Source organism: Varroa destructor, unplaced genomic scaffold (genome assembly GCF_002443255.2).
Source record: "Varroa destructor unplaced genomic scaffold, Vdes_3.0 BEIS01000002.1, whole genome shotgun sequence".
Classification (NCBI taxonomy): domain Eukaryota; kingdom Metazoa; phylum Arthropoda; class Arachnida; order Mesostigmata; family Varroidae; genus Varroa; species Varroa destructor.
In genome coordinates this window covers 30,800,828-30,816,972 of record NW_019211455.1, presented here as the reverse complement: position 1 = coordinate 30,816,972, position 16,145 = coordinate 30,800,828, and the positions used below count along the sequence as shown (strand labels likewise).

The window sequence follows — 16,145 nt, the reverse complement described above, 5'->3', positions numbered from 1 at the left end:
GGATATTTGAACCGGGTGTTGAAATATTCACGAGGAGCAAACTGCTGCAGGTAAAATGTATGAACCTGCGGCAAAAAACTTCAAAGACGGACTATTTCGATAAAACGAAATAACGTATATAGATGCTATCCATAAATGCGTTTTGTACAGAGTTATATATTTTTAGTTTGTCGAAATAGATGGAAGACTTTGCAGGGTAGGACATCGTAGTGATTCCATAGGGCGACACATTGCACTCGACTGCTGTAACGTAATTGCATCGGCGGATGCACTGCTAAGATGCAAGTATAAGTCTGGATCTGCGGCTTCAACGCTGAAAAGATCAGGCTATTCCCTAAAGCGTCCTTGGATAGGCAACGCTGATTACGACGTGGTCTAACTGCAAGCGTCCGCGCATATTTTAATGAGCGTACAGAGTTGTTTGGAAGCTCGTTGCCTTCGCCGTCGACGCTCGAGGCACACTTTCATAAAAGAAACAAAATACGGGTTTACGGCAGTAAAATAGAACGACGTCTGTTCGGGTGACTCAGACAATAACAAGAGCAATTGAGATATCTATGCATTTGCGCGCCGTCTGTTCTAGCTCCGCCATACGACGAATATAGACAATCCGTATCAATTATAATCTTTCTTAAGGTAGCTAGATGAATAAAGCCTATATAGAAACAACGTTCGTCAGCAATAGCTGAACATAGATGTGTTGAATTTCGAAAAATTCCAACTTTGTATATAGACATTGATATGTGACTATGGCGTCATTTCAAGCAAACTATTTGCCTCAGCTTCAGTTTCTTGTTTCATGCTACATGACAGTAGGTAACATCTCCTTATATCCGTCAGAATAATTATAACATTATTACGTAATAGTAATTTTACCAGCCGAAACATATTAAAATATGTAATAATTGTAGAAGGGTAAAGCCTGTCCTAGCGCCTCGTTCTTCCATCAACGCCATTATCAGTTGCAGTGGCAGTATGAAAACGTGAAGTGCCGTCGTTTCGTACTTCGTCACAGTCGACGCCGTGATAGTTGCCATTCGATTGCATTATAGTTGTTGCCAAACAACCGGAGGCAATGAAGCGGGTAACGGTGTCGGCAACTGTTGCCTCACGCAGGAATAATAGCAAATCCAATCAAGTATAGTAGTAAGCGGGTGTTTGTTGCTCCTTTCCCATTTTTCGGTCTATTGCGAGCTTCGTCCAGCAGCGTCACCGCAGGTGCATGGGACATCGCTTAAATCTACAGTTGTACAGCCAGGTCGGGATTAGATCTCATTGATCGGAGTGGCGCTTGTAGTGGTTAGCTGTGCCCGTGTTTACAAGATTGCAGGAACAATAGTTCTAATACATGTAGCAGCGAGCACACCATAGTAAAGGCAGGCCCAATTGCCTTACGATAAGCGGCTTGTGTCGAAGCGGTAGAAGTGAACACGAAAGAATCGTCCGTCGTATGCGCCTGCTTGGAGCATTCATGTTTCAATAATATCCTGCCTAGTTTTAGTCAGATCCAACGTGACATATTGCAAACTCAAATAAGTACAACATGCCACTTGGATATGATCGCGATTATGTGTGTACTAAGTTATTGACCTGCCACTTGCGAAACATTATGATTCTGTGGGTTGCTATAGCTTTGGTTGACTTCACTTCAGCCGTAACGCCACCTTCGGTGGAAGGTAAGTTGTTAGACGACTGTATCTGCTGAAGAGGACACTTATTTTCTAATTGCGGAGCCGTTTCCTTTGAGGTAATCTAGGTAATACAGCACATGGGAAAGAATCAATTATTCCATAAGTAACACTATGTTGAGTTAGCTAAGTTAAGTTAGCACCAAATGATACACGAGGCTGTGTATCTTCTGACGTGTCATTCATAAGCTGTTAGCAAATTACGTATATATTAAGCGCCGAAAATGTAACTTCAAAACAAAGCTCAACCGAACCCTCTGCAAATTTAGCTAATAACATAAGTTAAAATCACATTTTACGAAAGTGAATGTAGCGGTAAAGTTAGAAGTAATGACTATGTATAAAGCTATTATCATTAACCGCAAAATGGAGGCTATTGTCATATTTTAAGACGAAAACAGTTTAGTGAGCGGTGCGACCGAGATCGTGTATAATTTGATGGTAGCAAGATCGAAATTTACATGGGCTCAGGTCTGATTGCTCTTTCACAGTTTCAATATGATGTATCAGCTATATTGACTTGGATGCCTAACAGGAGAAGATGAAATAAAGTGTGTCTTTTGCAAAATGATTAGAAAATTAACACTGTTACTACAAGAAACGCTTCAATCTATTTAGATCTATTCTCGTCACTCGAGCCGGATCGGTGCAATATTACCACACCGAACTTATTAACTTAGTACATTTTGCATAGGTCAAGATAAGAAATCGCCGACTGATTGTTACCGCTTTTACCAATAATAAAATTCATTATGTACGATTACAGAGATATGCGAGAATCCATTATTCAACAGTACCGTTTCGAAAAAACAAGCAAATGGTATCATCGGAGAGGTACGAGAATAATAATAACAGTGTAAGGTATACGTAAAATAACGTTTGAAGGATTAAAAATATTCGTTCGATATTATGTAGTAGTCGTATGATTGTTCGTTCGACATGCTTCTTTACGTCATCATCAACCGAAATCTAGACTCGATGAAGGGGCCCTAGTGGAATTCAAGTACTTCATAAACTCTCATACGTTTGTCATAGATACGCTTTCGCGACTGCGGTTGTCACGACCGCGTTCGCCCGGCACTCGACCTTTATCGGCCATTTCTCACTCGATGCTGGACTAACACGAATTGTCCTTAACGTATAGAAACTTTTGCCGAACACATGAAATCGTTTTCACTTAGCATTTCATGTAAATATGCTGTGCTATCCCAATTTACATAGAAGACAGTGAAAATTAAGTAGTAAGGCCGGCCGCCAGCCTAACACTTTTGCAGGCCCGTATCTTGAGGGAAATTATTATAGACAAAGTCGAGCACTGATCGCACCATCCTATCTCTGATTGTCCGCTTTTTACTCCGGCTGTTTCCAATTGCAGATGCTGATCAAATTTGGCATTGAACCAAATTTTGTCTCCAATACGTTCGCGTGCGCCTACTATTTTTCGCATATCGACCTTTACATGAAGGCCCGGCATGAGATCGATCCCATAGATTTTGGCGAAGTTCGTGAGGCAAACTCCGAATTCTTCGTACGTGCATCGTCTTAAACATAGATTCCATCTTTTTACTGTGATGAACAATACCTGTCTCATTGATCACTTATCTCTTTAATGACTGAGTATCTCTAAAAACGAAATACCTCTGGGCCTCGTCATACTCAAAGGCATCGCAACATAAATCTTGATACGGTAACGCTGATATTAAGTTATTTGATGACGTTATTGGCAGAGTCGTGCTGCTTTCAATTGTGATTAGTTAGTTATTATAGCGTATTTATATTAATTAACGAAGAGCTTATCTGATTTAAGCGACCAATTCGTTTCTAATCCTATAATTAATATTAAGTTTAGGTATTATTTATACATTCGAGTCAGCTTAGGCTTGTCAATAATAACATAGCACATCTTATCGTTAGGTGCTCTATATCATGTGTCGTTTTTGCGGATGGCTACGAGGCCTGACCCACGCATCGTATATTTCAAAGAAAGAGGCTACGCGACACTGGAGATTAAGGATTAGGTAGGAACGTACTAAAGCATGTTTCTCTGCTAATTTTCAGGCTTGCCTCGCAACCCTGACTCATGGCAGCAACGAGGTGTTCAATGAAGTCCGTCCTGCATCGTCAGATAGGAGCCAGTCTAGACGGAAAACTCGCTTTAGTACTCCGCTTGACCCAACCCTAGTAGCACTCTGCGGCATGAAGGAAGGCCAGTGGCATTTCCCAACCAATCTGTTCTAAGAAACGCTAAGTGGCAAACGAGTGTAGAAAGTAAGCGCAGCCGGTGAGAACATGTCTTTACAATCCTTTGAAGGATTCCATTGATTGGCTAGACATAGCTTTATCAGGTGAATCCCTAAATGAGCATATCCGTGCTGGCACGGAAAGCAAATCATACTAGAAAACCTTAACCTGTACACCTATATAGATTTAGAAGCAGTCGTGGGCCTTAATATGAGCAGTCAACGTTATTAACAGCCGGCTGTAAGTTTTTTATTTTGTCTGCTATTATTAGTAACGTATGTATCATCTTGTGAGCATCAGTATTGGAAAATCTTTGTACAACATGAAAATTTTAAATTATGTTTTTTGTTTAGATGATAAGTCAAGAAAATCTCGATTTGTTGACTAAATAGAGAAACCGGCTTCTGCATTGACACCATACATTCTCGTAAGCGAGTTAGCCCTATTTGAGTAACGTCAAGTGTCCGTGATAGCTTAGTGGATAACGTATCTTAGGGTCATATTGTGGTCTAGGTACGAATCCGGAGGTAGACAAACGGGTCGTTTCGTGACGACTGCGAGCCAGCTGGTTAATGTAATGGCCAGATGGAATGACAATACCAGAAATAAAAATTCGAAACGTAAAGAGTAAGATTGACTGAGGTTGGCTCTGACTTTTATCATTGAAAACGTGCGGAACGCTTTCAATCAGCTTGGCGTAGACAGGGTAAAGGATACCCATGGAATCAGCAGTCAGTTTCACGCTATCGTCATTAGAACTGTCGTACTTTCGGCCCATTGTTTCTTTTTCTGTGTATGTGCATATTAGTACAATGATTCCGAATCACAGTTGTATCTAGTCACAGTTACGGTATTGAGTAGCGTAGTTACTAGTTAAGCAATAAATGTATGGCTATTTTAGCTTTATCATAACACCATCTTTAAAAGTGCTTTCTTCAGTTTGTAAAGGATCGCATCGTGCCTTGGCTGTTGTGGAGTGATGATGGAAAGTGTTGAACAGTCAATGCCTGTCATTGTTATAGATAGATTGCCCGTTTAATGCACTTTAATAAGCACTTCCAAAACCAAGAGTGCTATCCATTTCTATTTCTCCTTTATTACCAAATCATTTCATGAGAACGTATTACGTCTATTTAATGCGGTGCATATATGTTGTTTCTTGTGTATCAAAGAAATAAAGTTTGAAGAGAGAATGTTTCACTCGACGTTTCTTCAACTATTTCCTAACACTTGTTAGCTTTGGCGAATTTCCGTTACGACGACAAAGCGACAGCCAAGCCCCTTAGTATTTGGATACGGCCGGAGTATTCTTCAAAAGAGGCCAAATCTTTGAGGATGGATTGCCAATATATAAGCACTTAAATCATGTAATATAAGCCTATCAAATGCCAAAGCTCGTTAAATTGAGCAAGTCAAAGCGGATTGCGCTTTCAGTATAGTTGCTCAGATTATAGTACCTCGGAATACAAGACGTCACACTGACAGACTTGCGCGCCACCGACCGGTTCAACGGAATGATTGTTATGGATTATATATTCGTTCGACTAAATAGCAGTACCGGTTCGACGGTTCTGCACGAAGACCATTTAATGTGTGTGACTGCGTCGAAAGCCTTCTGCGCTATGTCCTAACATAAAAAGAACATACAAGACAATAGTAAGCCACTCTGTTTTAAGTGTCTAAGCCACTTCTTTCACTGTTGGTATGAAAAAGGCTGGCTAACAATTAAGTAGCTTTTTCCGATCAGCGGAAGGGTTCTGAAGGCTGTGGTGGTCGGAAAAGTAAGGCGCATGTGTTCTCCGTTACCTGTCCGCAATCCTGCGCAACAAAGGCTTTATCACGGTTGGATCTCTTTCGCCCTCGGCGAGTCCTTCTGTGTTTATTCTTGTTTTGCCGAGGCCAATTTGTTAGCCGGGAGTGAACCGGTTCTGACCAAAGACAGCTTACTCCATTCAGAGACAAAGCTGGCAAGGTCGCCATTGCCAGTAACGGCAACTCCGCTAACTAAAGCTACAACACACAACCCGTGGGGACGTAGGGTGGGGGTGCAAAACGCAAGGCCTCAGCAGTTCGCTCGCCTCGTTCGTGTTGTTATTTGTTCCCCCGAGTACAAAGGAGGGTAGCGGTGGCCCTAGCGCCAATTGTAGTCGTTGTGAAAACATACAGGAACCGAACGCTTGCAGAAAGTAAGAGAAGACAAAGCTGAGCGCTACCCTAGGTTTCTGATGCTGCTTTCACGTTCGTGGTGATTCACTTCCACCCTAGATCCCAACTTTTAGTAGTCGCAGATTCACTAGCAGACTATTAACGTGTTCGTACTGCACCTCATCTTCTTCACAGTCGGTGCCATCTCTGACAATTCTAATCTTGAGAAGCGCATACGACTACCTTATGACTCTAAACGGAAATCGGATGTTTTCGCTGCCATAACTATACTAACTACTAAGTTTGAGAATAGCGCACGCAAATCTTCAATATTTGCTGACACCTATAAACATTCAAAGTATTAAAATTTTTTAACACGGCACCAATGAACGACTCTTGGAACCGCAATCAGATACCCTACTCTGCTAGTAGTTTGTCTATCAAATCAATGTCCTACTGAAGCATACTGATGGTAGGTGAAAATAGAAAAAAGGACTACAGCAGCTGTGCTTATGTTGCTTCAGTTATGATTCGACAAAGCTCATAATAAAATCAACATTTAATAATTAGCAGCATTCATTTGTTAAACAAGACTGGCCCTTGTATTAGTATACAAACAGTTTCTAGCGAGCCGGAACAACAGGAGAAATTTTTCGTAAATCTTAATCGCAAACACAGAACAAGCAGAGAGCAATATCTTCACACAACTTATATACAGGGTATATATGTACGACATTATATATATATATATATATATACATACATATAGTGCAGGATATAAAAATCGAACATTAGGCGGCTTACTTAGGAGAACAACTTGTTCTAGCGGACTTAAGCTCATTAACTATTCCTGATAGTACGTTATTCTCGGGAGTCAACTTGTTTTTATTACCTAGTGTATTTACGCCGGATTTTCTATGAGCTTTCTTTTCTAGCCAAAATCGACAGTTTTCGTTATTGCCACTTTTTATGTGGCTTCTAAAATATCGAAAAAAAAGTTTCTATAACGCAAACCAGAGGAGCCTCCATAAAATTTAGATTCGAGGACTCGAAAATTAATCAAAATTATTTGTGATAACCTGGATTTTCCTAGATAGAATTTTTTTTTGCAATTATTGGCCGATTTGAGCCCCAGCATTGTTGGCACCTCCAACTTACTGTCAGCCCAGACTCGATGGATTCAAAATCGATGGAAATTTTTGCGCGTACACTATTTGAATGGCATTTAAACAAATTTATAACTATTAATATTACTTGACACATGGTTGCTAATGGAAACTTATTTGCGGGGTAAAGGAAAGCTTATTAGAAGAAATAGCATACAACGGTTTGGGCTCCAAATCGAAGATGTAACAGAAGGAGGATAGGGAGGCACTTCTGGCGCATGTAAAAAGATATTGTTAAAAGAATCGTGTTTGCTTAAATATACTTTTAGAAGATCCGGGCTTATATATTCCGTTCGGTACATGTTGGGTTGCTGAGAAAATGTTGACGGTCTGTAAACGAAAATTGAAGGAAAGATTTTGTTATGTTTTTAAGCAATATTACTGGACTAAATAGGCGCCAGTCTGACTGACGGCCTTCTACTGTGTTTCTGACAACACTAGAATCCATCACTTCCTTCTTTTGTTTTCATAATTTTTCAACGAAATATCGTGACAAGTGATTTTTGCATTCTTTTCAGTTAAGCTAAATGGACACGATTAAAAGAGTACTCGGGCTGTACGGCGTATACGCTAAAATTGTTATACATGTTGCTCTAATTTTTCAAAGTTGCTAAAAATGTTTGTAATCTGTCATTGTTATAATGGGAGACAACGTCGCTTCTGTTCCGATCGATATGGTTCAATGGCTTGTTGTAATCTTGTTGATTAGGGGAGGTTCGGATAAGTTGTTTTACTAAGGGGCAACAATTCATCATGCATTATTCCCCTCCAATCCCATTAAACACATAGTATCATCGCGTTAGTCTAGACTTCGTCATAAAGAGTGGAATTATCTTCTCTTTGTGCAGTATGGTCGCATGTGATTCACTTGCCTGGTTCCTTTTCGGTTGGCGGTAGGGCCTGAATTAGGCCTTATTGATAGCGACCGTTTACTCTTACGGGTTTTTTGTCGACTAAGGTTTCGAAAGTTGCACGTGCGATACATTGTACAAATTTCCAACTGGCCTAAAGTCGATTCACGGGCTATCCGTTTTTTACCCAATTTTCGTATTTTTAGTATCTAAATTATGATTGAAGTATGTGTGTTACACGTAAAAAGCCAGCTTTGATCCACAGGGCCCTAAGACTCCAAGTCCTACTTTTGTAAAAAGCCCTCTTAATTAAAGTAAAAAAAATACATCGAGTCTCAACATCTAGTCACAGCGTCGCTAGACCTCGACACTCCAATTTTCGTTTTGAAAAGTTTGCACTATTCATGTACGACGCTTTTGCTTAAGACGTTCTTGCCTAATGTCCATTAATCTTCGACGAACGACCACAGCGCTGTGGCCTTCGAGGAATAAAAACTTGACCACTAAACGTTGATTCTTAAAACTAAAAAATGTTTTTTCTCACGAACCTTATTTGTCCTGTAGTAAATTCAACCGATTTTTAAAAGACCAGTATTTTTCAGCCAAACTTCGTAGCTTAAAAATTACAACATTTTAAAGTCCACCGGATTCGCTTGTAACAGCGTGATAAATGCGATAGTGACAGAAACATTAATGAACGACTACTATTTGCTCACACGCATCAAATTTACCTAGATTTTCGATAAATGTGGTATTCTGATCTGTACCCTTCTGCATGATATGGAACAAACGTACGGTCCAGGCCTGTCTATTTGGTTTATTTCATGTCATTCCGGATTGTCTATTTGATTAGAACACCAAAAATCTTCAGCTGTACTTCGTTAAAAAAAAAAAATGAAAATTTGGAAGTTAAAAACAGGCTCCGAAAGCGTAACCATTTCAGAAATTTCCGAAAAATTACCTCTGTATGAACTCGTTTACTTCTAATGTCAATACTTCAGTTTATGTACATTTTTTCATAAGAGCCCTAGCGTATACACTCAAAGGAAAGAAATATCTGTAGAGGTTTTAATTTATAAAGTCAATACTATTGATGAACACTACGACTTTCTGGGTGCGGTGACGTTGATCGCACCCTAAAAGCTCGAAAGCTTGAATTTACAAGAAATTGTTTATAATCGGCCCTTAGTTCTCTTGCTACGAGCTCAGACCCGGTATTTCTGCACAGAGCTGCTTCAAATACTTATCTGAAAAGGGGCTTAACACAATTGTAAGTACCAAAGACCAAGTAAGACGGAAAGTTACTATTATATATTAATGGCTTTTCCTATAATACGGTTTGGTACGATAGAGCCTGCTCCGAGACTTGTACTTAAAAAGCTTCGTTCATGCTTCTCAGGTTAGTAGATATGAAGATACCACTGCACTATCGCAGGGGTAGCCTGCACCTACAGCCGGTCGTTTGTTCCTATTGGTTTTTAAAAATTATCTACTAACTACTAGAGTAGTCAAGCTTCGCGTTCATTCGCTGTTTCGCAAAAGTAAGTTCATAGACAAATATGCTAAATTCGTGGTTGCAAAACTTCACAAAGTATATCCTAATACTATATTTCGTGATCATTCAAACAAAAAATACCCAAAGCTATTTCACTCTCCAAAAAAAAGAAAACTATTTTTCGTTTTTAGAAGTCCTTCGTAAATTGAGAGAGAGATATCGCGCTCTTTCACATCGGTCGAATATTGAAACACAAGTGCATCCATATGCATCGGAAAACTCGAATTAGAGACAGCGTTACCTAGGCTAAACTACTACTATACACACTCAAATTTCAAAAATGTCTGCTAACCGCTCTCTACTTGTTTGTTTCCTCTAGCAGAAAATGAAACGACAATAGCTATAAACATACTGCGACTGTCTTTTGACAAACTGATTTATTGCTTAATGGGATATAATTATAACGTTTAGCTGGCGGAATATTCGTACACGTGCAATGATAGTTTCATTTTAACAAAACAGATTGCCATATTTTGAATCAAAACATTGTTGAAGCCTTTCTCGTAAACAAAGCCTTCTCAATTCAAGGTCCTTGACCGGCCTAGTAGGTAATTAAACTAAGATAAAGAGCAGCCTCTAAAAGAGACTTGCATCTTTAAAGAATAGCGGCTGAACTGTCCTACAGCCGAAGTAACTAACGGTTTACGTTCCTGCCCTAACTTGGCTGAGTAGCTGCGAGCGCATTGCAGAAGTCTTCGGCTTTGGAGCGTTTTCCTTTTCCCCTAAATAGAGTCGGTCGCTTGTTCGGTCTTTGTTCCAGCTGAAAACAAAGAGTGCGTCGACTGCACTGGATAACCCACTTCGTTAACAACAGGCACTCAGTAACCTTAAGGTAACTCCTGAACGATTCAAACAATACGCTTTCTTTTGCAAGAAAAACACGCCGAGAGGAGACAGGGGCGAGCAGCAGTCTTCAAGAATGGCTACCGTAGTTGTTAATGTAAATCATTAGCAAGGTTGACAATTATCCAATTGAGTAGTTGAAGCGATTAATAATTTAGTGCTATTGTTATTCGTTACTCTCTTGCCCTATCATGGCAAGTGGCAAATTAAGTCGAAGCAAAACGCCGAGTACTAAGCTTTAGATACCTTTTAATGGTGGTAAAAAGATAGTAAGGTAAAAAAAGGTTCCTTTCGTTCGTTAATATATTTGTATAAATTTAAACCCTAAAAGCTTTCAAACCCTTATATCTACTGTAAAATATTTTTTTTTGCATTTTTCGAACATTCTTTCCTCGATAAATCAAAAATATCTTCAGACTAAAAACCTTATTCGATTCAACGGAGTGTCTTTTTTTTTGTTTTCGATTATAAACACTTAGCTATCCTTCACACTGAACAGCTGTTTTGCTAAATATGTTCTGTTCAGGTATGGCATAGGCTTGCCCATTGTCCTGCAGAGTTTGTTGCCTACGAGGTTGATGTCTTTTCATTTTTACTTTGCCCAGCATACTAAGTTTTGTCATTGTTAACGTCACGAAGTTAACCTTACGAACTGTTTATGACGTCTCTGGTTGCTTTGTGATAATACACGAACAACACTATTGTTTGCTGGGTCCCCTTCTCACCCCTGCTTTCTTCGTCAAACGTTTTAATGACCGACTGTCTTCACGGTGGTTGGGAGACGACAAAAAAAAATCCCAAAGATAAGGTCAAAGATCGTCGGACCAACTCAGCCCCAGGGAACGGCTGACGCAGCAGGTGGCCAGTTTCTATTCGTTGTAGACACTCATAGACCAACCTAGCACCGCACCGAGTGGACCACAGAAGAAAAGATAAACACAAAATATCTATCCATCTGCAGAAAAAAAAAAGCCACACAATGGGCAGCAGATGTAAGAATTGCAACTGCAACGAGAGTAACACGAGCAGGGACAAGGGCACCGCTGTCAATAGCAAACAGATAGACGTTGACGTACAAAAAGTCCATATTCTTGTCGTGGCTGATGTCTGGCACGCGCGTTGGGACGTGTAATGCACAGCGTGTTCATACTGGCCGCATTGGTTATAGCAAACCAGATTACGGAAATACCGTAACGGCTAAATGGAGAGACAGCCGAAATACTTTAGCCATCCGCTATTCCAAGTGCCAGACCTGAACATGGGTAGGCTCCACGGAGCGCCTGGCGATAGAGTAGAGAAAAAAGCGATCAATACTAGTAAGTATCGTCGTCGTCGACCAGTCGGGCCAACTGCGCCAGTGCGTACAAAGGAACATGGCCTATCAAGAGCTTGCGAGTGCATTTTGCCGGTACTTTGGTTTGGGCAGATTTAGCTGATTTAACATTTCATGTTAATTGGCGGTCCGAAGGTTGTTGATGTATTGCAGCGTCCAGCCGACTGAAAAATGGCACTATTTCCCTACGCTAATAGTACAGCTTTGAAAGTTTTATCGAGTACCATAAATTATATATTTAAGCACAACGCCAGTAGCAACCGTGGTAGGTAAAAGATACGTAGATTGAGGGATTCACTCGGCATGTTAATTCATGCGAGTATTTTTTGATAAAGTAAAGCTCTAAGTTACCTAAGAGACACTTAACTGACATTATATTAAGAATGTTGAATTCAATTAATATGAATAATCCTGCCTTATTAATACATGACATGCATCAATGATTGTTTAAACATTAAAAATCTGTAAATACTTAATTAATAAAAAATAATATAATTAGTACTGTCGTAGAGTGTCTATTTAAATCCTTAAGCAAGTGACGTCTTCGTATGCACAGTATTTCTTACAGCAATGTAAGGTAGTTAGGTGAAAGTCGTGACATAATTTTACGAAGATGAAGCGACCGCACCGATCGTCCTTCGGATCTTCAGCGTACCCTTTCTTGAGACACCACAATTCTAGCAGTCTGGTTTACTAGAGCGGAGAATACTCAAATCCGTTTTGTACAACCTGTGGATGCCGATTTGTTTTAACATATTTTCTATGTTGTTGTTATTATGCATCGTTATTAGAGTATTCTTTATGTATTTTTGTTTTTGCATTAGGGTTAGCCTAGAGGTTAACTGACTATTATTATTATTACTTAGATGTCGTTAAGTTGAAAATTGCTTTCTCTCGCTTGCATTGCGCACGTTAATGAGGGCCGCAGAGTGACTAGGTCGTATTTTTTTTTTTGATCTCAGTGAAAGTAGAGATCTCTGTCTGCCATAGAAAAAGCTTCATCATTTCGAGAAGCTCAGTTGTCATCAGAAATCCACCCAAACAGGGTTTCGATGTTTTATTTAACGTCTTTGCTTGCCAACTAGTTTTACCACCAGACCTGAGTTTGGGTCGTCCCGATGCCACTGCTTTGGATTTAGGGTTATTTTGGGCCATGTGATTCTGGGCAACCTCTGCCGGATGAATGCTATTGGTTAGAAGACCTATCCAACATGAGGGCAATAAAGCTTTAATACGTTTGTTGCCACTTAGCATCAACATCTAAAAAAGTCAACAAAGTGTACCGGTTGCGGCATGTGTTTGTGTGTATATCGTGCTAGCTTATTACAAGAATACGGTTTTTAATGTTGTTGCTGTTCAGCCATAAAAGCGCTTGTCTATGAGGTACTCTAAACAGGAAGGGGCCGGCGGGCTATATGACATGTCGTCAATGAATGAAAGAATCAAAAAACGTTAGGCATCTTGCTATTGGTCCCACTGCCACTGCAACTATCTCTGGCATGAAAATGACAGTAAAAACCTAGCAAGCTGACCGGCTATTACACATAATTTTGACACGTGTGTAAAATCAAAAGTTCTAATTCATCCCCGAATTCAGTTAAAGATTCTCCCAGGTTAAGTTATTGTTAGTGTTTGACTTGTAGCAGATGCGTGTTTAAAAAGCAGAATTACTAATTGATTAGAATTTTATAAAACACCCGAAAATATTTCTGACAAACATTTAAATGAGGCAATGTTTTCATGTTACACCAATATTATTCAATAGTTTAACCTATTAAATTAGCCTTATTTAATAAGGGGCACTGATTCTACTATCTGGTGTCCTACCAACCTAAAGACCGAAAAGGACGCCATTAGAAGACTTCTGCTAGACCTGAGGTGGGAGAAACAGCTTATTGGGCGCGGTGAAGACTTCCGAATATCATCCGTAACGAACGTCCTTAAGACACATTCCAGTTGCTTCATGATAAAAGTGTGAATACGCTCGCTATTTGACGAGAAAGAGTTTATATATATATATATATATATATCGAAGTATATCGCTAGTTTATGGAGAACGTACAATACAGCAACTCTCAGAAAATCCTTCCTCGTAATAAAGTTTTCCATCTGATTGCAAAAAATACTTCTATTGGCTTCCAAGCCTAATAAAAATTAAAAAAAAAAACCTAATGGAGCTTCTGCTCTCGAATGAATGTATTTTTCACAGATTATTGCCAGTCACAAAACGAGCTCCGGGATCCAATATTTGTATTTTAACTTTACGTCTATATAACGTATTAAGCTTTACGATGAGACCATCGTCTCATAAATATTCACGAGCGAATCGAAGCTTGGCAGTTAAACATGACATCCTTGTAAAACCCATGATGCAAATACTGCGCTCTAACATCAATGGGAAAATCACACTGTCAACGGGACGAACTTTTCAACCTGAAAGATTTGCCGAACAAAAACAGGGTTGCTAGATTTGAGATAGTTATTTACTGTTAGATGTGGGGTACCTTGCAATTATGCTTATGCGTTTCTTTATTTAATCCCTCCCGATGTGTATGGGGCTAGAACCCGCGCCTTGTTAGTCAGAAGAACTATTTTTATATGGGTTCGATGAAATACAAGCTTTATAACTATAATCCAAAGATCGCGGCCAAGCTTAAAAGTTCAATCAGGTGTATAATTAGTGAAATTAATTCAGAAACTTAAAACAAACTTTTGCAAAATAAGCACCGAAAAATATTCATTCATAAAATTAAGTTTCAATGTTTCAGGAAAAAAAGGTTCGATATTACATGTGAAATTGGATTCGGGCCTAGTGTATTTTGCAAAGGGCTCAGTAGCCCTTCTAAACATTATTCAAACAATGGCTTTTTTCAAACAGTCATCTGTTATACCAATGTCCAACGAAGATATACCTGCTTACATTAACCCTTCTATGCGTCAGTTGAATATTGTGAAGTTCTAGCAACTGCCACAAGCCAAGCGTAGCTATATGATAGATTCTGCTTGAATTCATCTCCAACCATTTCCCTTATGGTGGTACTTACCGATAAGCTGCCGCTGAGCCGGTTACCTGTCATGAGAAACCTCAGCTTGACTCATTCCATCTTGTCGAATGAAAGGAACAGGTTCGTACGATCTCGTTGTGTAGTCTTGTTCAGTGGGGCATTTCGTACTCAAAAAAAGAGAATAAAGATCTACATGAAAAGATTGATGCGAAGACTCTATACCGGGCATGCCGATTTTGACGGTATTTACCGATTTCAACGATACCGGCTAACACATCCGTGTTGTCTTCAGACAAAAGGCAGTAAAGAGCCTATAGGCCGGACATTTCATCATTTGCTTATCATATTTTCACAATTAATCGTAACTAGTGTTTCATCGTTGTCAACAGCTTGACGAATCAAAGGACTCTTGAACTTTTGCCCTCGTGCTACTTATAATCTGCTGTTCAACTCCTTTTTGGTTGTTAGATTGATAGCGACTCTAATGGTATAGTGTCTGAGTTCAATATAGCATTCCTCTTTCTGCTATGACACTTTGGTCGTCTGTGCGGCCCGTCTGTGTTTGCCAGGCGTGTCTGAATGGCGATGGCGCAAAATTAATTAGCGGAGCTTCCGTACGTGGCTAGACTGCTTAAAGCTTCATTTTTATTTCATAAAATTATTCCTACGGAAGGGAACATTGTCACGGAAGACATTTATAGGCCAGCCTAGTACATAAAAGGACTTGTGAAAACAGTCTATGAGTCTGATCTTCCGTGTTTTATCTCATAAGGAATGACAAATGAACAAATAAGGTAGCAGTATTGTAGTCCGAAAGGAACAAATCTCAATTATATGCGGCCATGTGATGGCGCTTCCAGCACCCAGCGATGATTAATATCTATGTAGAAGCTCTCTAAAATATGGAGTAAATGCTAGTGTGAAAACAATATGCATAAAAAGTCGCTTGGTCACCTTGCGTGAAATACTTCGTAGGGCCTAACTGTGTCGCAACATGTTTCTCGACACATCCAGAGTTTATTGTTTTCAAGTCCTGAAATTCCCATGTTGCACGTGCACCTGCCTATGTGTCTTAAGCGAGTTCTAATTCGCGAGGTAACCTTTGCTTACCCTTCATCTACTTGTCTCAAGTTTTTTATTTCTGATTGATGGTGCAGACGGTGTTTGCTAAACTTAGGTTACGCACCACGAAAAGGTCATAAATTCTACTAGTTATCAAGTGGGACAAATGTTAATTAAATACTGACGTGATTAAATACGGACTAGTAGTTACGTAACAACGCATGTGCGAAATTCAGCCAATGAATCTGGTGACGCA

The 16,145-nt window shown here is 39.7% G+C and overlaps 1 protein-coding gene across 1 annotated transcript; it reads left to right on the top strand.

Moving 5' to 3' along the window:
• The first annotated feature begins 1,045 nt into the window (after window positions 1–1,045).
• Window positions 1,046–5,134, top strand: LOC111245605 (uncharacterized). Its single transcript, XM_022794182.2, has 4 exons — window positions 1,046–1,676; window positions 2,455–2,522; window positions 3,064–3,216; window positions 3,747–5,134. Exons 1-4 carry the CDS (start codon window positions 1,544–1,546, stop codon window positions 3,924–3,926), a joined length of 534 nt encoding a protein of 177 aa, XP_022649917.1. The 5' UTR covers window positions 1,046–1,543; the 3' UTR covers window positions 3,927–5,134.
• The last annotated feature ends 11,011 nt before the right edge of the window (window positions 5,135–16,145 follow it).